The 19,575-nt window shown below is 34.0% G+C and overlaps 1 protein-coding gene across 30 annotated transcripts in view; it reads right to left on the reverse strand.

Moving 5' to 3' along the window:
- MGA (MAX dimerization protein MGA) overlaps positions 1 to 19,575 on the reverse strand; it is a 151,086-nt gene that overhangs the window by 33,095 nt on the left and 98,416 nt on the right. For all 30 annotated transcript variants that reach the window (XM_031453264.2, XM_031453260.2, XM_031453261.2 and 27 more), the window contains exons 6-9: positions 12,860 to 12,991; positions 12,542 to 12,646; positions 10,851 to 11,512; positions 9,352 to 9,700 (exon numbers count right to left, since the gene is read on the reverse strand). In XM_031453264.2, coding sequence (XP_031309124.2) covers positions 9,352 to 9,700; positions 10,851 to 11,512; positions 12,542 to 12,646; positions 12,860 to 12,991 — 1,248 coding nt within the window. The remainder of the gene's footprint in view (positions 1 to 9,351; positions 9,701 to 10,850; positions 11,513 to 12,541; positions 12,647 to 12,859; positions 12,992 to 19,575) is intronic.

Raw genomic sequence — 19,575 nt, forward strand, 5'->3', positions numbered from 1 at the left:
GCTCTGTTTAGAAAATGTTAAGACTGAAGTGGAAGCCACATTATCAAAAAGAGAAAGCAATAAAAATCAGGACTGTCACTGGGTAAAGACTACATCTGAAGCCATGAAAACAGACTCCACACAAGAGCCAGAACAACAAACCAATTCCTCACTCCATTAGCCCACTATATCCACCTGATTCTTTTACACAGCCTAGAATCCAAGATAGAGCACTTGTCTGCTTCCCTTCGTAATACACTAGAGATCCTCCTACCTTCCATCTGAAGCCCAGAAAAAAGGAGCTAGCAAAGGCAGGAGTAAGAAGAAAACTAGAGTACCAAATATTCACAGATGCCAAGAACAGAAACCTATTTCAAGAAAGATTTATTTCTATTCAAACGCCTTCTAATATATATTACCTTCCCAAGGTTCCCTAGCATTATTACTCTGTCCTCTGAGTTCTAAATAAGTCTTTTTGTTTACGAACCATAAAACATGACATTTTCACTATTGTGGCACTTAATATTATCATAAACATGTATCTATATGTTTCATCAAACTGACAGTAACCTCCTAGAAATGGCCTTAGTTTTAATTGTCTAAATCTTACCTCCTCTAAACTCCTAGCAGTGCCCAGAGTAGTTGCTCCATAAATGAAGTTTCAGACATGTAAGCCCCAGAAAACTGCTACACTAGTAATCAGCATATTGTATTCACCTCCCTCCCATTTTTGAAAGCATTTTAAACCTTTTTACTGTGAAATATAAAACCCATAAAGTTCAGAAACAATGTATATACAGCTTAATACATATTAACAAGTATATAACTATATAAACACTATAAAGATCAAGAAATGAAATACTGCAAATACCCCAGAAGGCTCTGCATGCCTTTCTCAATCACAATCCTTAATCAAAAGGGAATCACTTTAATGATAGTCACCTCTCAGCTTTCCTTTTTCAATGCCAAAGTACATACCCCTAAATATCAGAGTTTAATTTTTGCCTGCTTTTGAAACTTACATAAACATAGAGATTCAGTCTTCTGCCTAGCTTTTTTCCTTTTCAATCAACATTGTATTTGTAAAAAACATCTATGTTGTTGTACATATTCATTTATTTTTACTGTGGTATACTACACCACTGATTCTTCATACTACTGTTTATTCATTTTACTGCTATTAGATACCTGGCATTGTTTTCAGGTTTTAGTTAACTGTGATTCGTGATGCCATAAACATTCTTGTACAACACAGTTCTGCTGGTTACTTTGGAGTCAAATTATTAGATCAAGGGCATGTGAATAACCAATCTCAGCAGATACTGCCAAACTACTTTCCAAAGTGGTTATATCAAATTACATTTCCATTATCAGTGAATGAGAGTTCTCATTTATTAACAACTAATATTATCAGAGGAACTAACCATTTTGGCAGGCATGTAGTGGAATTCTGCTGTGGATGTGGTTTGGATTTTCAACTGTAAATGAGATATTCAACATCCCTCCTCATGAAGTGCCTCTAAGAGATTTGTCCTTTTTTAATGGAACTGTTTAATTCTAATTAATTTGTAGACATCTCTATATATTCTGGATACAGGTCCTTAAACATTGCAAACATTTGTTTTCTCACCATAGCTTACATTTTCATTTGCTTAATGTCTTTAAGACCTGAATTTCTCCATTTTTAACTAATCAAATGTATTAATGTTTACAGTCCAGCCCAAAGAACCCCTTACTTCAACTTACATTAAGGATTGGTGTTTTCTTGGGTCATGATTAAGAACTCTTTTATTAATGAGATCATATATATATTTTATATTATCTTCTAAAAGTTGTATTGCTTGTTTTTGTCAATCAGGTCTATAATCTACCTAGAAATTAGTTCTATGTATAGTGTGAGGAATAAATAAAATTTCACTTTTTCCCATATGGATATTCAATGATCCTACCAACATTTATTTAAAAAGATCATCCTTTTCCTTATCTTCTGCCATTTTTGTCAATCCAAGTATCATATGTTTGAATCTATTGTAGCCTCACTATTCTGTCTACTGGCCTATTCAGTTTATACTCAAGCCGGTGTCACCCTGTCTTAAATGTAAGAGTTTTATAAGTTTTGACATCTAGTAGAGCAAGTCCTCCCACCTTGTCACTGTTCAAGATTGCCCTGGCTATTTCTAGGTTCTTTGCTTTTTCATATAAATTTTGGAATCTGCTTTTCAAGTTTCATATAAAAACCTGTCAATATTTTGATTACGATTACAATGAAATTACAGATGAAAAAGAGAAGAGATACTATTACAATATTCAGTTTTGCCTGCTAACAGGTTTTTTAAGTTTGTTTTAATTAAGAATGGATATTGAGAGGATTCTAGGGAGATGGTGGAGCAGGTAGCACCAGGATATATGTCCCCAGATCTGAATAACAACTGCACTGGCAAAGTCTGTCTGATTTCTTTTGAAACTCTGAAGAGAGTCTGTTGAAGGCTTACAACTTCCTGGGGAAGACTTGGATAGTAAACTTTCATTAATTGTGTTCAACATCAGCTCTCAGCACAATAGCAGCTATCCATTCCTCATCGCCTCAGCCACCTGACAGGCAGCAGTGCATGTGTTCCCGGAGCAGCTTACACACAGTGGGAGCCAGGGTGGGCAGAAAGAACCCTGTCCTCCAAATATCAGGGATCTCTGTCCTGATTGCTGCTTCTGGTCAAAAAGCAATCTTGGAGATGAAAAGTCCAGTAACTGAAACGAAAAATTCACTACAGAAATTCAAACGCAGATTTGAAAAGGCAAAAGAATCAGTGAACTTGGAAGACAGAACACTGGAAATCATGGAGTCTGAGAAATAAGAATAAAAGTAATTAAAGAAAAGTGAACAGAGCCTAAGGGACCTGTGGGACCCCATCAAGTGGACCAATATAGATATCACAGGCATTTCTGAGAGAAAAAAGAATGAGAAGGGGGCAGAGAGAATATCTGAAGAAATAATGGCTGAAAACTTCCCAATTTCGAGGAAAGACATGAATATAAATATTCAAAAAGCTCAACAAATTCCAAGTAAGATGAACTCACAGAGACCACAACGAAACACATCATATCAAACTTTCAAAAGAGAAAGACAGAGAAAATCTTGAAAGCAGTAAGAGAGAAACAAATTATCACATCCAAAGGATCCTCAATAGAAATATGAGCAGACTACTCATCAAACTTTGGAAGCCAGCAGACAGCTGATATATTCAAAGTGCCAAAAGAAAAAAACTATCAATCAAGCATACAGTATGTGGCAAAACTGCCCTTCAAGAGTAAGGGAGAAATGAAGAAATTCTCAGATAAACAAAAGCTAAGGGAGTCCACAACCATTAAACCTGCCTACAGGACATGCTCAAGGGAGCTCTGCAAGGTGAAATAAAAGAATACTAGACAATAATTCAAAGCTATACGGGAGAAGAAATGTCTCACTAAAGGTAAATACATGGACAATTATAAAAGCTAGTATTACTGTATCAGTGGTTTGTAACTGCACTTTTTGTTTTCTACGGGAATTAAAAGACTGGTATATTTAAAGGGAAAAAAATTAGTATGAAAGTTACTGTTACGGTACAGTTAGTTTGTAACTCCAAATTTTGTTTTCTACATAATTTAAGAGATTAACACCTTTTAAAAAATTATTGTTTTATGCTTTTGGACACATTATGTGTAAATATGTTAACACTAACATCAACAACCTAAAGGTGTAGGAATATAGTTATAAAGGAACAGAGATTTTTTGTTTGGGGGTTCTTTTTTTTGGTTATTCAAGTTAAGTTAGTATAAATTCAAATTAGAGTATAATTTTAGGATGGCAAATGTAACTCCAATGGTAACCACAAAAAAACAGCTATATTATATACATAAAAGGAAATGAGAAAAAATTTAAACATTTCACAACAAAATACCAACTAAACACAAAACAATACAGTAATGCAGGAAATGAGGGACAAGAGTTTTAAGCATATACAAAACAAATAGCACAATGACGAAGTCCCTCCTTATCGATAATTATTTTAAATATAAATAGATTAAATTCTCCCATCAATGTCTGTATTTAATATCAAGGGTTTAAAAAAATTCTCCCATCAAAAGACTGGCAGAATTGATTAAAAAATACATGGTCCAACTACATCCTGTCTACAAGAGAGTCACTTGAGACCCCAAAACATAAAGAGGTTTAAAGTGAAAGGAAAAAAATGGGAAGATGGAAGATAGAAAACGATATTCCATGCAGATAATAACCAAAAGAGAGCAGGGGTAGCTATACTATTATCAGACAAAATAAACATTAAATCAAAAAACGCTATGAAAGACAAAGATATTACATATTAATAAAAGGTTCAATATACACAGAAGAAATAACTACCACATTTACACACCTAATGACAGACCATCAAAATACATGAAGCAAAAACTGAGAATTGTCTTAGATGGCATCTTTTTCCATCATAAGGCTGTTTCACCTACACTGAAAATCTGTTTAGTGTAGCCGTCTTGGAGCTAGATCTTCTGGATAACTTGCCACAGCTACTACATAAGCACCTGCTGTTTTACCTTGCACGTCTATGCTACAGACAGCTTCTTCCCTTAAACCTCAAGAAAAAGCCTCAACTAGCTTCAAACTTTTTTTCTTTAGCCTCTCTTCACCTCTCTTAGCCTTCACAGAATTAAAGAGAGTTAGGGCCTTGCTCTGCATTAGGCTTTGGCTTAAAGGAATGGTGTGACTGGTTTGATCTAACCAAATCATTTAAACTTTCTCAGTATCAGCAATAAGGCTGTTTTGCTTTCTTGCCATTCATGTGTTCACTGAAATGGCACTTTTATTTTCCTTCAGAAACTATTCCTTTGCATTCACAACTTGAATATGCTGTTTGGTGCAAGAGGCCTCACTTTCAGTCCATCTCAGCTTTTGACATGCCTTCCTCACCAAACTTAGCTTTTGATTTAAAATGAGAGATGTATGACTCTTCCTTTCACTTAAACACTTAGAGGACATCATAGGATTATTAATTAGCCTAATTTCAATATTGTGTCTCAAGCTGAGGAGAGGGAGAGAGATGGGAAACAGCCAGCAGGTAGAGCAGTTAGAACACACACAACACTTATTAAGTTTGCCATCTTATATCAGCACAGTTCATAGGGTACCAAAACAATTATGAAAGTATCATAAAAGATCACTGATCAAAGATCACCACAACAAGTGTAATAATAATGAAAAAGTTTGAAATACTCTGAGAATTACCAAAATACAACACAGAGACACAAAGGGAGCAAATGTTGTTGGAAAAATGGCACCAATAGATTTCCTGGACCTTATGATGCCACAAACCTTCAGTTTGTAAAAAGTGCAATACCTGTGAAGGGCAATAATGTGAAGTACAACTAAATGAGGTATGCCTGTATATGTCTTTCTTTATCCCAACTACATCAGCTTTATAGTAAGTCTTACAATCAGGTAGTGTAAGTTTACCAACTATGTTCTTTTTTAAATTTTTTTTTGGGTGGCGATTTGGTTTGTTTACTTATTTTTAATGGAGGTACTGGGGATTGAACCCAGGACCTTGTGCATGCTAGGCACACACTCTACTACTGACCTATACCCTCCCCACTAAAAGCCAAAGTATCAATCCATTTGCTTACAAAATTATGCTTCTGTGATTAATCCTTGCAGAATCAATTAATGTGACTGACCCCTCAGGAAATATAACTGTATACCACTTAATTTGTTCAAATAGTTCAGATGAAACAGATTCTTTTTTCTCATACTGTAATTGCTCAAAGTTTTACCAAAAATTTTATTGATTCACAGCTAGACCACAATTTTCCTATACAAATCTTTTTTCCACTGTTCTGTTTTTCTGTTTTTCTCTTTTTTTTTAATTGATGAACGTGGTATGTACCCCTAAACATGATGAATTATCCAGATTCTTAACCATGTTATTTCTTAAAACTGATCTAATATCTTCTTAAATATAGTCTTCTCAGCATCTTCAGATTTCCTACTTTAAATCAGACTGCTTGCTTTCTACTCTTGCTTTGTAGTTGTTATCTTAAGATTGTTTTTCCCTTTTGGTTTGGGTTCACTCTTCTCTAGATGTTATCTCATGCTGCTTGAATTTTTCTTTTTTTTTTTTCATTTTCTGGAGCACAATCTCAAGAAATTCATCAGGAGTTTGTAAGAGATCAACATCTCGCATCCTGATTGTATGTTTTAATATCTCTTTATTTCAGGCAAAAATTATTATTTATAATTTGGTTGGCTAAGAGTTCTAGGTCAAATATTCATCCAATCCTCAGCTAACTCTGATTTTAGAAACAATTATTCAAACATCCAGTGTTACTGATAATCTCTCTGACATCAAACTGATTGTACATTCTTTCTGGGAGAAGTGGCTTCTCTTTAAAACTGTTCAGGATATCTTTTTTATTCTCAATGTTCTGAAATGTCAGAAGGATGTGTCCAGATAGACTCTCCTTAAAGACCCCCTGTCAGGGGCTCCTTTTAACCTGAAATTCCATGTCCTTCAGCTCTAAGACATTTTTTAACATCATTTCTTTGAGTAATTTCTCTTTTTCATTTTCTCCTCACTTTCCCCAACTCCTTTAAATCATCAGCATTTTTTTTCTCATTTCCATGTAACATTCTTGCAAAACATACTGACAGATTTCAATTTCTTCCAGTTTTTGTATTTATTTTTGTTTGCTTTTAATCTCTGCAACATTTCTGCCTCCAAAATTCTTTCCTATTTATACTCCTTTTACACAACAATCATAATAATAGTATCTTCCCTTCTTTCCTCATCTTTCCCTAACAGCATTAAAAAAACTTATAAGTGGCTTGCTTCTGGAGTTTAACTTTGATTAAGACACAGGGTAAAGATGCTAACTAAGAAAGCAAAGTAATAAACCTCACAGATACAGTGTTCCTACTGGTGTGACTTTTATAACTTATTCCTGTTGCTTTGAAATGGAACAGTGTTGCTCTAAGTGCAAGATGCGAGAAAAACTCAGTAAGGAGATATGGATAAAACTAAATTAGTAATTTTGTACTGTATTTCATTTTAAACCTTTTAAATCTTATTTACAAAAAGATTATTTAGGTATATGAAGGTAATACTTAAGCACTGAAATAGCAATTAGAACAGCCTGGCACTGGTGTCAAAACAGCAGGGACCAGAAACAGACCCAGACATTAATATATTCTAATTTTCTACATCATAGGTGACATTTTAGACCAGTAGGGAAAGTATTTATTCTCAACAAGTAATGGTACAACTGGCTAGCGATCTGGGAGAGAAACAATTTCCTGGCATAAATCTCACATCAAATAAATTCCAGATATATTAACAATTTTTCAAGCTTATTTGTGAATCTAAATATTTTTAAACCTTTAGGACAGAGAAAGACCTCCTAAGTACAATTCCAAAGAACCTAAACTATAATAGGAAGAGACCTCCATACTTAACCATCCCTGCTTTTTTCTTTTTCAGGGAGAGGTGTGAATAATTTTTAACAATTAAAATATAAGTTACAAAATTACAACCTGGAAAAAATAAAACTCTTGGAAACAGATGGGAAAAAAACAAAGCCACTCTAATAAAAGTTAGCAAAGAATTTGAAAAAGCAATTTACAGTAGAAAGCTTATGACAAATGGTCAATAAACCTATCACTAAAGAAGTATAAATTTACAACAAGATATCAATTTCTGCCTATCAGTTTGAACATCCAGTGTTAAGAATACAGAAGAACTGCTGCTATTCAAGTATTGATAAATGTGTAGTTGGTACAACTCTTGAAACATTTATAAATGTTTAAAGAGCATTCACTGTCACAGCAATTCCACTTTTAATGGCCTGTACTGAACATGGATGTTCATAACTGTACAGTTTATAATAAAGAAAACCCCAAAAGGCCAAATGTCCAACCAAAAGGATTATAATATGAAACCATTACAACTAAAGTTACAATATAGATCTACACTTACTAACACGGAAAGCAGAACATGACCTTATGATATGAAATTTCTGAAGGTTACCACATATATAGTGGTTCCATTTCTATAAAAATATATGTATGTGAAAAAAAGACAAATGAGCTTATACATAAAACAGAAACAGACTCATAGAAGACAAACTTACGGTTACCAGAGGGGAAAGGGGTGTGAAGGGATAAATTAAGAGTTCGAGATTTGCAGATACTGACTGGTATATATAAAATAGCTAAACAAGTTTATACTGTATAGCACAGGGAACTATATTCGATACCTTGTAGTAGCTTATAGTGAAAAAGAATATGAAAATAAATGTATGTATATTCATGTATGACTGAAACATTGTGCTATATACCAGAAATTGATACAACATTGTGAACTAACTATACGTCAATTAAAAATAAATAAATAAATATAGTTTAGCAAAGGCCAAAAATATGTATATGTATGTACACATACACACAAGTGGATTAAAGGAAATCCTAGACGAACATACACTAAAATAATATTCTTTCAATCTGACTGAAGTAAGAATACAGCAAGCAATAGCAAATATAAACATAAACTGCCAAAAAATGAAAATCAATCCTCTAACAAACTAAGAAGCAAGATACTCTTCAATTATATGGTAAAATTATAGTCAATATATTTAAACAAAAAAAGAAAAAAAAAGTCAAGAATGAAATAATACATAACCTGGGTCTACATAGTATTGTACCAATAAGGAAAAATAAACTTTTCAAGAGTACATAATGCTCAACTCAGTTATGCCCTTATTCTGTTCCCCAATCTCCAACCACCTGGTGAATGGCTCAAACAACAACCAGAGGGTCTTTCTACGAATTTCTCCTTTTAAAAAATAAAATGAAATGTGCTGGTTAACTTGACTGTGCTAATCATTTCGCAAAGTATACCTAAGCCAAATCATCATGTTGTATACTTTAAATATGTGCAATTTTATTTGTCAGTTACACCTAAATACAGCTGGGGGGGCAGAGAAAATGATGGATTATCATGATCATCTGTATACTCAAAGAATATAGGGGGTAGGGAGTGGGGAACTAGACACAAGAAAAGAGATGAAGCCTCAAAGGTATTCTGAAAATCCAAATGAGAGAATAATTCATATTTAGCACAAAATAGCTATCTTCAAGAGAAAAATTCAATTTAAGAAATAAGCACATGTGTCAATGTCACAAATGCCATATAGAAAGCATTTAAGAATTAAATTCTGATTAGATCACTGATCGGGAATAAAGTAAATAATAGTAATATTTGAAATAGATTTTCAAATAACTATACTTTTCTAAAAAAAACTATACTGTTTTAACTCTCAGTTAACACTCACTGTATTCCAGCTTCTTTCTCTTCTTTTTCTCTTTCAATTGTTCTTCCTCCTCCTTGACTCCCTCTTCTCCTTCTTCTCTTTGTTCCTCTCCCAAATTATCATAAAATACTGGATCACGATGAGCAGCCTTCCTTTGGAAATGCTTCGTTTTGGATCCCCCTTTAACAAGCACAACTTTTCTTTTTAAACAAGTGCAGCCAAACATGCAGTCTGGTCGGCGGCAGTGAGCAGGCTGGCGCTTCTCCAAAGCTAGACTTGAACATATACAACCCAATCGACAGAAGTCATTGTTGCATGGAGGGGCTCGCTTCCTTATGATCGTGTGGATAGGTTTAGTTTTGAGAGATGCCTAAAGTTAAAGTAGAAAATTATAAATCTACTAAATCATCCCCTAACAATTTACAATCATATAGTAGTCTGCCTTCTCCAACTCTGAGCACTCAGTACTAACAATATAAGGTAAGAGCAGACTCAAAGGACAAAACAGGAATATAACCAGAATGCTGAGCAATCCCCCATTCTAATGCACAGCACAGACAAGCAAGAGAATAAATATTTTAATTAATTATGAGCCAAAATATCAACAAGGATAAATTTATTCTCAATAGAAATCACACATAATAATGTCCTAGGGCAGGGGTTGACAACCTTAAGGTCCATGGGCCAAGCCTGTTACATAAGTAAAGTTTCACTGGAACACAGCCAGGTTCATTCATTTGCATAGTATCTATGGCACACAATAGCAGAGCTGAGTAACTGCAACAGAGTGTATGGCCTGCAAAGCCTAAAATATTTACTATCTGCCCCTTTACAGAAATAGTTTACCAATCTCTGCTCTACGGTAATTAAAAAGGGAGTAAGATAAAACATGCATAAAAGTCTTTAGAAATGAAGGACACAATCAGTATTTAGTCCCAATATCTGATGATCTTCAGCTCCAGAATTTAGTCACAAAATTTTAAAAACAGAAAATAAAGTATAGAAATTTCACGACAAAAGAATTCTCCAGATCCTGCTGTACCATTTAACATGCACCAGAGGTTACTAACATAGGTAAATCTACAATTAATGAAAAATTATCAATATTTTACAAAAGACAAAAGCTTTTTCCCTATAGGTTTACAATTTGGGGGATTTTCTGGGATTTAAGTACCTTCTAAGTAGTTTTCAAAGCTGTTTTATTTAACAAGATCAATAAATGTACTTGCCCATATACTAGAGAATGAAACCAGGAACTTTCAGAATGGCCAGCTGCCTTTATACAGGAGAGGGACAATTCAAAAGCACAACTGTACTGTCTCCCTTTGCTGACAAGAGGAATCTACACTTGATATCTAGTTGATAAAGAACAACAAATGTGGAAGACATCTCCTTAGTTGTCACTAAGGTAACTAAATGCCCCATCCTTCTGTCAAGAAGCCCCATTACCACTTCTCCTCAGTACCTGATTCTTTCTAGCCAAGAACTAATATGCTCCTAGAAAACAACAGATAACTTACTTGAGCCGTAAGCAGAGTTGTTAAGGATACATCTGCTCGCTCTTCAGTGATATAGGTCCTTGGTTTTCCTTCCCAAAGTGCACAGTCTTCAAGATCCATTAGCTTCACTTGAGATTTAGACAAGCCTGGAGGGCGAGTTCCCTGTTGCTGTTGCTGCTGCTGCTGGTGTGCCTGCCGCAAACTAATCTGCTTTGGAAATGTATTTTCATCTAAAGTTGGCACAACCAAGTTATTCACCCGAATTTCTGAGATGGTACTTGAAGAATTCTTGGTAACCTTATCTCCTGGAATTATATGAGTGTGTTTCTGCTTTGGTGAAACAGGATACGGTAAAATGGATTTATAAGATGATTTAGTTCGGCCACTGAAAGTTGCCTGTTTGCTTTGAGACTTTGCCTTTCGAGAGGCAGTGGGTACAGAATGAGGCTTCAAAGAGTAAGAGGTAGAAGGGGAAATGGTAGATTGCTTCTTTAGTACACTATCAAGTGTTCGAACATAGCTGGTACTCTTGGTGGGAAGCTGGTATACCACAGGAGATGTGGGAGCATTAGAAGAGAAACCCATGCTTGTTTCCATCAGCTTGCCTTCATTTTCCAAGTACTCATCTAGCTTATCACTGCAGAAAGCAGAACGGTTTTTCAGTGAGCCTTCTGAATTACCACCTGGAAGTAAAGAGACACAGATACTTAAAGCAATCTAGGACAGATTTTTAGATCTCTAGAAAGATACACTTAAAAAGGCCAGGAGCATTAAGTTATAAGCTACTGAATCTTCTAAACTGTACCTCCTCAGAAAGAAGGAAAAATGTAAAATATAAAGTCAAGTGAAGACACTTGAAAGTCGTACTAATTACATTAAAATCTATTATCTAAAATTATCTTATTATGTATATTTCGCGTTAACTTTTGCAAAGTGCTAACAATAGTAGTAATTAACACTAAGACTCAACAACCTCTGACAACTTATGACCTTAATACAGAGATCATACATAAGTAAAAGCACAAAAGCAAAAAATATATTTAAATCTGACCTTAAAAGAATACCAAGAGATTACTTAAGAGATTGCAGTATATGAACTGTAACACAAAACACAAGGTTAAAGGCACAAAAAGAGGAGTATAAAATTTAGTTTTTAAGGAAGAAAAAGCAAATTTAGTAGAAAGACCACTGTACAAAGATTCAAAGATTAAAAAAACTTCTATGGATAAATGTTAAATGTATCTGGTTAGAGAATAAACTGCAAACAAGTACAGTAGGAAAGGAGAAGCACTAAGAAAGGAGAAGCACTAAGAAAGGAGACCAACAGGCATACAGTCAAAATTTAGATTTTAGATTGGATTTAGAAGTTTACTTTGAAGTACTATAACACTAATGGGAATCAATCATACAGCTCTGAAGTACAGAGCTCTGAAATAATGCTTGAGAATGATGCTTTTTATAACTGTAGAAATAGAAAGTACAGTTTGAAAAAACTGCAAGGATTATTTAAGCCTGACATGGTTAGGGACTGAACCCCAGGATCAGGACTTCAGGACACAGAAAATGAACAAAAATAGGCAAGACAATTATTTTCAGTTTATTTCAAAGCATGGAAAAAAGACATAAAGAAAAGTCACCAAGGCTTACTTTTAACAAAAGGCTTTGGCCACATGTTTCAGAACATATTTATAAATTTTTAAAAAGAAGATTACCTTCATTCCTAGATGCAGACGCACTATGAAACTTTCCCCTCCATCCCTTGATCTTGGTGAAGTCATTGGTCTTCCCTGTCCTAGAAACAAAGGGAAATCCAGCATCTATAAAAGAAAAGGTAAAAGAGCTGATCAAAATTCTAGCAATCCAACATTTAATATCCAATTAATTAGTAAGACTTCATCTAAAATGTACAAATCAGACTCACCACTAGATAAAAGATCTACTTTAGAATATCCTAAATATTTCTAACAATGGTAGCATTTTATTTATAGCACAAATTTGTTTGACTTTACAAATGCTATGTATGCACTTACCAGGAGAGGCAGGGTTGGTTCCTGTAAGATTCCAGAAAGGAAAGCTAGTGGCTGGAGCCAAAGGTAGCTGTACTCCTAAGTATTTAAGATCAATGCTCATTGTTGGATCCACCGAGTTCAATTTTAAGCCCACTACAAGAGAAAAAAGGACCATAAATTGTATTTGGCTTTCTTCATTTTAGGTTGGAGGATGTGGTGAGGTAGGGGGATAACTGAGATAAAGAAAAAGTAGAGAGCAGAAATAATGAAATAAAAATTGAAAGTGGCAGACAGTCTAAGCTTCTGTCCTTATTATGGCTACTAATTCTCTAGTTATTATTAACGGCATTTATGATTAATTCAGCCTATACATATTATGATTTATTTCTAGGTTAAGAAGCAATCTTTTAGGGAAAGGATTTATTTTACATATCCTTTTACTTTTTTTTATTGAAATATAGTCAGTTTACAATGTGTCAATTTCTGGGGTAGAGCATGTTTCAGTCATACACATATTTGTTTTGTATTCATTTTCATTATAGGTTACTGTAAGATATTGAATATAGTTCCATGCTATAAAGTATAAACTTGTTGTTTATCTATTTTATATATAGTAGCTAGTATTTGCAAATCTTGAACTCCCAATTTAATCCTTCATACCCTCTTCCCTCCCCCACTGGTAACCACAGTTTATTTAATATGCCTGTGAGTCTGTTTCTGTTTTGTGGGTAAGTTCATTTGTGTCTTTTTTTTTTTTTTTTAAAGATTCCACGTATGAATGATATCATATGGTATTTTTCTTTCTCTTTCTGGCTTACTTCACTTAGAATTATGATCTCTAGGTCCATCCATGTTGCTACAAAGGGACTATTTTATTCTTTTTTATCACAGAGTAGTATTCCATTGTATAAATATACCACAACTTCTTTATCCAGTCATCTGTCAGTGGATATTTAGGTTGTTTCCATGTCTTGGCTATTGGATATAGTGCTGCTATGAACACTGGGGTGCATGTATCTTTTCAAATTCAAGTTCCCTCCAGTTATATGCCCAGGAGTGGGATTGCTGGATCATATGGTAAGTCTATTTTTAGTTTTTTGAGGAATCTCTATACTGCTTTCCGTAATAGCTGCACCAAACTACATTCCTACCAACAGTGTAGGAGGGTTCCCTTTTCTCCACATCCTCTCCAGCATTTATCATTTGTGGATTTTTTAATGTGGCCATTCTGACTGGTGTGAGGTGATACCTCATTACAGTTTTGATTTGCATTTTCCTGATAATTAGCAATATTGAGCATTTTTTCATGTGCCTATTGGCCATTTGTATGTCTTCACTGGAGAACTGCTTCTTCAGGTGTTCCACCCATTTCTGGATTGAGTTGTTTTTTGTTTGTTTTGTTATTAAGCTGTATGAGCTGTTTATATATTCTGGAAATTAAGCCCTTGTCAGTCACTTCATTTGAAAATATCTTCTCCCATTCCATACATTGTAGTTTTTTGGGGTTTTTTTTGCTTATGGTTTCCTTTGCTGTGCAAAAGCTTGTAAGTTTAATTAGGTCCCATCTGTTTATTTTTGCTTTCATTTCTATTGCCTGGGTAGACTGCCCTAGGAGAACATTGCTAAGATTCATGTCAGAAAATGTTTTGCCTATGTCTATGTTTTCATCTACGAGGCTTAGTATCTTAAGCCTTTAAGCCATTTTGAGTTTATTTTTGTGTATGGTGTGAGGAAATGCTCTAACTTCACTGATTTCCATGCTATCTAGTTTGTTTGTTTAATATTTTACATCTGAAATTTGTCTATGTTGACAGATAACCTCTAGGTGATTTATTTTCACTGTTGCACACTATTCCAGATTAATTCCTTCAATTTATTCACCATTCTCCTCTTGATGAGAATTAAGTTGTTTTCTATTCTAAACTATTATAAACAACACTGCAGATTAACTACACATCTTGCACAACAATGTACATCACACACGGTATGTGTGAAATTCTCTAGTGCATTTAGCTTTTCCTTATGGCATTTACCCAGGAGTGGAACTGCTATGTAATGGATATGTTCATCTATCAATTTTATTAGATGTTGTGTTTGACATACATGTGGCTGCCCAAAATGTTCCAAACACCTTTCCTATAGCTATTTCTTTTCCACATTACCTCTTCAAGGTTGAGGTGTTAAAAAACAGATGCAGCCACAAAAGGCTTCAATTTAGAAGAGAACACTGTGATGAAAGGGATGCTGTGCAGAATTGTGTAAATGAGGTTGACTGTGTTTGGCCAAGTTAAGAACTTTTAGAGGTAAAAAGTTACCAGTGTCCTAGCTGTATTACACTGTGTTCAGTGTTCTTATTAAAAATGGTATAATCATCCAATGTTGCAAGATTGCTTGTCTGGTAATATGGGCATTTCTCCTGACTGCACAGTCCTAGGGTCTGTTTCTCTGGCCTTTCAGGAGACTCTCTCTGTAAGTCACTTGATATTCTTTAATAAATTCATATTCCATTTCACTTGTATAGTGGATTCTGATGCTTGCAATTAAGAATTTTGATACATTCAGTTACTCTGAATCCTTATGTAATGATGTATAAGAAAATGATAATTACATAATAAACTAGGATAACATGAGGCTACTTATGGCTGGAGGCAGCCAGTTCTACTGATATTAATTTTTCTTGGTCTTGCCTGGCCACTCTGAGGAGATCAGTGTCTCAAGAGCATACCAGTCACACAATCATAGATAACCATATGTAACAACACACAAGTTGTGAAGCTGTGCACTAGATATTGCCAAATTACTCTCAATTTGTACACCCTCCAACAGTGTAAGAGTTCTTTTTCTTCTTTTTAAATTATAGTCAGTTTACAATGTTGTGTCAATTTCTGGTGTACAGCATGTTTTAGTCATATATATATATATATACACACATATATATATGTATATGTGTGTGTGTATATGTGTGTGTGTGTGAATATATATATATATATATATATATATATATATATATATATATTCCTTTTCATACTTTTTCATTATAGGTTACTACAAGATACTGAATAGAGTTCCCTGTGCTAGACAGTGTAAGAGTTCTTGCTGATCTACATCCTCTCCAACATCTGATATCATTGAACTTTAAAAATCTTATTGGTAGAAGCCTATATTCTATTGTTCTTAAATTTTCATTTTTCTGTTACTAGTGACGATCTTTTAATTTGGATTTCCTCATTTGTGAATGGCTTCATATTATTGAGCAGGGAAGTAGTTAACTTAAATTTTAACAAAACTGAAACCAAAAGTAAGTCAAAGCATTAAGTATCATAGTAATAACCACTAAAAGTCATAGGTACAGGTTTCTAATAAAAAGCTTATGTAGTGCTGGCTTCCTAAAAGGTAAAGATAATAAGCAGGTTATGATTTACAAGTTCTTAAGGTTAATTTATGTATCCTCTACATAGAACTTAACTAAACAAAAGACAGCTATTCTGTTTTAATTTGTAAGTCTAGTTCGTTAAGTATCATTTTTATTTGATTCAATCACACAATGTAATTAAAGCTAGTATCAATAAACTAAAACATTCTTCCCTCATGTTTCCAATCAACTGGGGAGAAAATAAGATTATGAGTCAAAACAGCTGGTTTCTAATCTTGTCTTTGGGCTAAACTTCTCTTAGCTTCTGCTTCCTCATCAGTGAAATAAATACCAATCCACCACACTGGGTTTTATGTTTTAAGAAAGAATAACTGCACCTTCTCTTTGAAATACCCTGGAATACAGATGATGACAGAGGTAAAAGATTTCCCAGACCTCAAGGAGCTTTTGCGTTGTTTTCCCAACTGACTCATTAGCAGTAGTTAACAATAGGGTAAATAAATCCTATAACAGGTAAATAAAAAGAAATGACTCTTGAAAAGCCTAAGGCAATCTGGTAAAACTTCACAGAGGGTGTAATTATTAAATAAGAATTAAGTAGGAATTAATTAGGAAAGGTAGACAGAGAGAGTAGAAACAGAAAGCAAGATACTGCAGAGATTCAAGTGAAACTGAGTCCTAAACAAAGGATAACATGAGATACTGTAGTGCTTTGAAAAGAGAAAAATACTCTATTATTATAACTGACAAAAAAAAGCCAGACAGCTGCCTGCAGAGAAAGGAGAAAGGAATTAAGTTGTTAAAAAGTATCCATACAGCCAAGTAGGTAGACGTGTAAAATCTAGACATCTATACAATCAAATTCAGACTTTTTCCTATGTATCTTCTTGTCTGCATTTACTTATATTTCGAACAGCCACTTTTCCCCAAAAGTGATACCAAGTGATCCTAAAAACATCAACAAAAAAAGACAAATTTATTTTAAGTATAATGTATAATTTTTTTAAAGCCCAAAAAGTAACAAGGTCAATGTCACCTGGACATCGCTCAATGTAATGCCCAATTTACCTTATGTGCACATCCTGAAGTGTTTGCCCTACAAAAAAATCCTTCCCCAAATAACAGAATATAAGACCTAGACTTAGTTGGTTTCATATGAATGAGAATTTTAGCTTGCCAAAATAAGATAGTTAAATAATTCATAGAAAACATTTCCTCCAAAAAGGCATAAAACCCTTTCCACATATGTTAATGTAAACTAAATCATACTCCTAAATACTTTTTACCTTTTTATCATACTAGAAGCTACTTCTTAAAGACATATTATCACATCATTACAAAAAAAGACCCAAAAGACAGAAACGAAAAAATAACCTCTACGTTCCAAGGCAGAATCACCTACAATCAACTAGCAAAAGAAAATGCCTGCCTCTAGCTAAACCCACTAAATATGAAGGAGCCACAAAAATACACTCAAGAATAAAACACCTACATAACTAGTCAACATAGAACAGAAAAGTAGATACAAGAAAAACTCCAGCCAACCACTGATTTAACACTACAGAGTATTTTTTTAAAATAACTAAAAAGGAAATAGCAGTGTTCTGAGAATATTATCATAAAGGAATTTAACATTAAAAGTGACAGAAGTCCATGCTGATATAAATAAATGACTGAATAAAAATGAGGAAGAAACAAGAAGTCTCTAATTGCAGAAGAATACCAAATAATTTACACAGAACTTCATCCTCAAGAAAGCAGATCATAACAACTTCCCTCCCACTCATTAAGTGTAGACTACACAGTGACTTCCTTTCAAAGAATGCAGCATGAAAAGGTCAGTGACAAATCATGTTGATAATATGTACCCATGATATGGTGAGAAAAGAATGGCACTTTATCTCTGTGGTCTTCCTCCCACAAACATATAATCCAGTCTAACCATGAGAAAAACATCACACAAATCCCAACAGAGGGACATTCTACAAAATACCTGATGAATACTCCTCAAAATAGTCAAGGTAAGTAAAAACTTTTTCAAAAGTCTGAGAAACTGTCTCAGCCAATAGGAGCCTCCTTACAGCCAATTACAACCCCCAACTACTAAATGTTATGTAATTCTCCAAGGGGACCCTTAAAACAACAACAACAAAAATGTAACTATGGAAATGTGAATGAATTATGGACTTTAGTTAGTAATAATATATCAATATTGGTTCACTAACTGTAACAAATGTACTGCACTAAATGCTAGATGTTAACAATAGGACAAACTGGAGATGGAGTATAGGAGAACTCTGTACTATAGTCCCAATTTTTCTGCAAATCTGAAATTTATCAAAAATTAAAAGTTCATTTAAAAACTGACATAGAATTAAATTGGTAGCAGTGATGTAGAAATGCTTTTAGAAAAATACCTTTAAAGATCAAAAACATGATAATTTCAGGTTGATGGACTTAGTAAATAAACAATTTGCATGTAGCAAAGATAGTACAGGAGACAGAAAAACATAATACTGTGGAAAACAAAATTAAGAATCATTCTACTTTAGCAACAAAACTACAAACAACAATAAAAATATTTTCTCAGTTTAACCAACATTTCCACTATTTCAAAGCAAGCTCAAAAAGCTTTTCAAGTTTTTCAAGTTCTTTTCAGCTCAAAAACTTCTTGGATTTTTAAGTGCTTATTTTTTAAAGAATAATGAAAATCTATAATTGATAGAAAAGCAAAGAAATATGACATTATTGAACTGAAATATGACAATCTACTTCAAGCATCAATTTTCAAAAGGGAACTAGAAGAATGCTTTCATTATCTTCAGACACTTGGGGTTGGCACCACTCAGTTACTACAAATATTTAGCCAAACTAACTTAAATCTTTTAATATTGTAAGTCTTAAGAAGCAAAGGCTGGTTGGCTGGGGAGACGTGTGCCAAAATAAAATAGAGGAAAAATCCAAAATAAAACTTTACCTCATTAGGTAAGTGCTATACCGCTTACAGATTTAACCATTTTAAAAAATAAAACTACACAGGAAAACAGTTGAATTAATTTTAACAATGTGAGGACTACGTAAAAACTTAAACATGACAACACCAAATGCATAACCTGTATCACAGGTGAAAACTGACGATTCACACACTTTTTTGCCCAAAAAACTATCAGCTACCACCACTTAAAATTGAAAGACACTACATAAAAATACTGACTTCAGAAAAAGAGCAATGGGAATTTCTGAAAACAGTAGCCTACATTTCCATATGACAACAATTCACTGATGTGGCTGCCCCTCACTCCAGCTCACGAGAGTCCAACCCCACCCACAAATTCAGGCTAATTTCTCTTTACTTATGTTACTT

Source organism: Camelus dromedarius, chromosome 5 (genome assembly GCF_036321535.1).
Source record: "Camelus dromedarius isolate mCamDro1 chromosome 5, mCamDro1.pat, whole genome shotgun sequence".
Classification (NCBI taxonomy): Eukaryota; Metazoa; Chordata; class Mammalia; order Artiodactyla; family Camelidae; genus Camelus; species Camelus dromedarius.